This window comes from Buceros rhinoceros, unplaced genomic scaffold (assembly GCF_000710305.1).
Source record: "Buceros rhinoceros silvestris isolate BGI_N320 unplaced genomic scaffold, ASM71030v1 scaffold28362, whole genome shotgun sequence".
Lineage (NCBI taxonomy): Eukaryota > Metazoa > Chordata > Aves > Bucerotiformes > Bucerotidae > Buceros > Buceros rhinoceros.
In genome coordinates, this window is record NW_010399895.1 from 1 (window position 1) to 4,052 (window position 4,052).

The 4,052-nt window shown below is 45.2% G+C and overlaps 1 protein-coding gene across 1 annotated transcript; it reads left to right on the plus strand.

Moving 5' to 3' along the window:
- The first annotated feature begins 645 nt into the window (after positions 1-645).
- Positions 646-4,052, plus strand: HOXA3 (homeobox A3). Its single transcript, XM_010131668.1, has 2 exons — positions 646-1,236; positions 2,699-4,052. Exons 1-2 carry the CDS (start codon positions 765-767, stop codon positions 3,466-3,468), a joined length of 1,242 nt encoding a protein of 413 aa, XP_010129970.1. The 5' UTR covers positions 646-764; the 3' UTR covers positions 3,469-4,052.

Sequence of the window (4,052 nt, forward strand, 5' to 3'; positions counted from 1 at the left end):
CTGTGGGTGGTGTGCGAGTACGGAGGGGAGAAAGCGCTGGCTTTGTTTATTTTCCTACCGAGCATTTAATAGACAAGCCAAAATCCGTCACTTGGGATCGGGGTTTGTAAATATCGCGGCTAAGAAACCTTTCCATCCCGCTCCTGCCCCCCACCACACGTAGACAGGAACAATCTCATTTATTTCTTTGAAGTTGTACGCAGAGGGGTAACCTGGAGAGAAAAGCTAAAAATAAAATGACGCCGGTTATAGGAGAGGATTTGATCCTAGAGCTGGAATGAAAGAACAACCCTGCCCCTTTGCATTAGCGATTCCTCGATCACCCTTATCTCAGATACTGGTATTAAAGCAGCCTCTCGGTGATAAATGATCAACTCCCTTGCCGTGTGGTGCCCAGCTCTGCTTCTTAAGAAGAAAGAAAGAAAAAACCCTAGAAAGCCCCTATCCTGATGCAGCAAAGTGCATATTTGTAGCTGCCAGTAAATCCAAGAAGCTTTTATATCGAAATGCTCTGCGCCTGAGGCCAAGTCATGCTGCTAAATATTGCTGACCACTTTTTCTTTTATGGCTTTCATGTCACTTAGCTATTGAAAGTAAGATGGATTTGTACCATTTCTTCACCCTGCTCTGCTCTCCCCACACCCCAGGTCTGCCCAGAGAGGCTATTGGAGGAAGAGCGCCACGTGACAGAGGGGTGCCAATGTTATTCTCCAAGGGTGTCAAGACCCTGTCAGTTTGCGAAATAAATATTGGGAAACAACGAAATGCAAAAAACGACCTACTACGACAGCTCTGCAATCTATGGTGCCTACCCCTACCAAGGAGCAAATGGTTTCACTTATAATGCGAGTCAGCAGCAATATCCTCCATCTTCATCACTTGTGGAAACTGACTACCACCGCCCTGCGTGCTCCCTCCAGTCTCCTGGCAGCTCCGTGTCCCACCACAAGGCCAATGACATCAATGAGAGTTGCATGAGGACCCTCCCCAGCCAGCCTCTTCAGCCCCCTGGCCTTGCTGACCCACAGGCACCACCGCAGCCTCCTCCAGCCCAGCAGGCACAACCTCCACCTTCATCCTCTGCCTCACCATCTCAAAATGCCAGCAGCAACCCTGCCCCGGTCAATCCTATCAAGAGCCCAGCTCTTAACTCGCCCACCATGTCCAAACAGATATTCCCGTGGATGAAGGAGTCTCGGCAAAACACAAAGCAGAAAAACAGCAGTTCCAGTTCAGGTATGAAACGTGCACACACCCCCCCCCCCCTCCCTCCGGCGGCCCCCACTTCCTGGGTACCCCTGGGCAGGCCACGTGTCTGGTAGGGAGGAGGGCAGTCTTGCCCAGCTTCTCTTCGAAGAGGGGAAGGAGGGGGCTTTTTTCCTCTCCACGCTGACCTCCTTGAGCTTAAGGAAGGCGGTTGCCACCATTCGCAAAAGTGGAAAAAGCACCTCCTGCAAAACTTTCCCAGCCTTGCAGGATGGGTCTGAAGTCATTTGGTTTCTAGTGGCTAAATCACTTGTGCCCTCCTGCATCTATCACATTTCCTAGATAATCTCCCCTCCAGTAAATCATGTCAGTGTGGAGCAGCTCAGGCCTTAATCCAGAGGCCTGTCCCAAGTACTTTGTTGGCACGGTGCTGCTAGATTAATAAGACAGTGACCTATCTCTGCTGAAGTGTAACAGGAATAAAATAGCTCATAATCACGTGCAGGCAGGATCAATGCCTGCATGCACTCAGAATCTCTTCCTATTTTAACAAGCTGATTGGCAAAGTTACAAGCCTGGTAAACAAAAATTATTCTGGAGTGTCATAAACTTCAGTCCATAAAATATTATTTGAGGCATGGAAGTATATATTAATGCTTTTATTACTTGAGGAAACCCAAATCAATAACACCAGTGCTAGCTCCAGTGCCCAGGAGTAAGACTTGTACTAAACTCTTCCTCTTTTTCTCTTGAATGTGCCTTGGAAATAGAATCCAAAACTTTAGCATATGCCTTCATCAGTCTGCTTTGTAAAGACCTGGTAACATTGCTGTTTACAGCCTTCCATAACATGTATTTATTTTATTAAAAGGCAGTAACATTTAAATATGTCTGTATGCCTGTATGCAAGTCTAGCCACTATACATCCTTCTTATGAATGTATATTATACTTCTCAATCACCACCATACACTTCTGCTATACATTTTAGAAACACTATGCTATCAATTCTATGCTTATATGTTATAATGTTATATTGTAGATAACTTTCGGGCTTCTCTAGCTGATGTGTATGTATCAGGGTATTCAGAAAAAAAGAGGGCTGCAAGTCTTTACAGCAATGGAGAACAGCTGGTTCTGAAGACCCCAATCCCACTCTTTTAGCAGAGCCATAGATTCAGCTTCAGAGTTTCTAAACCTCTGTGTTTCCATGAGCCTTTCTTACTCCTTCATGTACAGCTCAAGATATGTCATATGCTGTCAATCATGAAGCAAGTATAGTCATACAGTGACACTGATGAGGTGAAGTAGTCTATTGAGTCTTGCAGCTTGGTACAATTGAGTTCATGTCATGGGGGAGTACTTGTTGTTCATGTGATCATCCATTTCGTGATGGAGAGCGGGGTTCTCCAGGTGCTGGTGTTGTTGGCCTTTGTCTCTGGTTGTGAGTCCAGGTTTGTCATGCTGATTGTGTTCTTTGTGTGATTTACGTAGGTGAGAGTTGTGCTGGTGATAAAAGCCCTCCGGGGCAAGCCTCCTCTAAGCGAGCCCGTACAGCTTACACAAGTGCCCAGCTGGTAGAACTGGAAAAGGAGTTCCACTTCAATAGGTACCTTTGCAGGCCACGAAGGGTAGAGATGGCTAATTTGCTCAATCTCACAGAAAGACAGATCAAAATCTGGTTTCAGAACCGCAGAATGAAATACAAAAAGGATCAAAAGGGCAAGGGCATGATGACCTCTTCAGGAGGACAGTCCCCAAGCAGAAGCCCTGTCCCTCCAGCTGCTGGGGGATATCTAAACTCTATGCATTCTTTAGTAAACAGTGTCCCTTACGAGCCCCAGTCGCCTCCGCCATTTAACAAGCCTCATCAAAACACCTATGGCATCCCTGCATCGTATACCACTCCTCTTAATAATTGCCCACCTCCTCAAAAGAGATACACGGGGACAGCAGCTGTGACACCTGAATATGATACTCATCCTCTTCAAGGCAACGGTTATGGGAATCCACACATACAGGGAAGCCCCGTCTATGTAGGGGGCAGCTACGTGGAGACCATGACCAATTCTGGGCCTTCCATCTTTGGTCTAACTCATCTCCCTCATCCTCCCTCTGCCAACATGGACTACAGCGGGGCTGGGCCAATGGCCAACAATCACCACCATGGACCTTGTGATCCGCATCCAACATACACAGACCTTACTGCTCACCATCCTTCTCAGGGAAGAATTCAGGAAGCGCCCAAACTCACCCATCTGTAAGAGACAGGAGTCACTAAGTGGAACACTAAGCTCCCAACTTTTGGAAAGTACTTACTCATTCCCTTCTCTCTCTCCTACCCCTGACATGTGCCCTTACTTTCTCGTTTCTTTTGAGTGTTTCAGTTTGTTTTGTTTCCTTTGGTAAAAGCGTTTTCTAGTTTATGTGACGTAGCAATATTTGTTGCTTGAATTGCTCTATAGTTTCACTAGTGGATATTTATCTTCTTGAACTGTAGCCTTGTGTCTCACTTTGGGAGTATGCAGAGGCTTTATACTTTACCTTCTACACTTTTATCAAAACAGGGTATATGAACAAATTTTCTATAAAAGGAATTCTTAAATGTGAATTTGTTCGTACATGATTGATCCCACGGGGAAGCAATTTTTTTTATTGCACTTCTTTTAAATAGCGAGAAAGACATCAAAAGCGCTTGGACAGGGACTCCCTGGACAATTATTAATATGTGTAAGTCTTTCAATGTGTGTATGCTCGTGAACATTCAGATTTATTTATATTTTTTTTTGCAAACATTGAATAATCTAAGTGTTTAAATTTTTATTTATCCCCATTTGTTCATATTTAT

Excerpts from the sequence above, each read along its gene's own strand:
- HOXA3 (XM_010131668.1), top strand. The coding sequence starts at position 765 with ATGCAAAAAACGACCTACTACGACAGCTCTGCAATCTATGGTGCCTAC. Across the intron at positions 1,237-2,698 it reads AAACAGCAGTTCCAGTTCAG|GTGAGAGTTGTGCTGGTGAT; the intron begins GTATGAAACGTG and ends TGATTTACGTAG.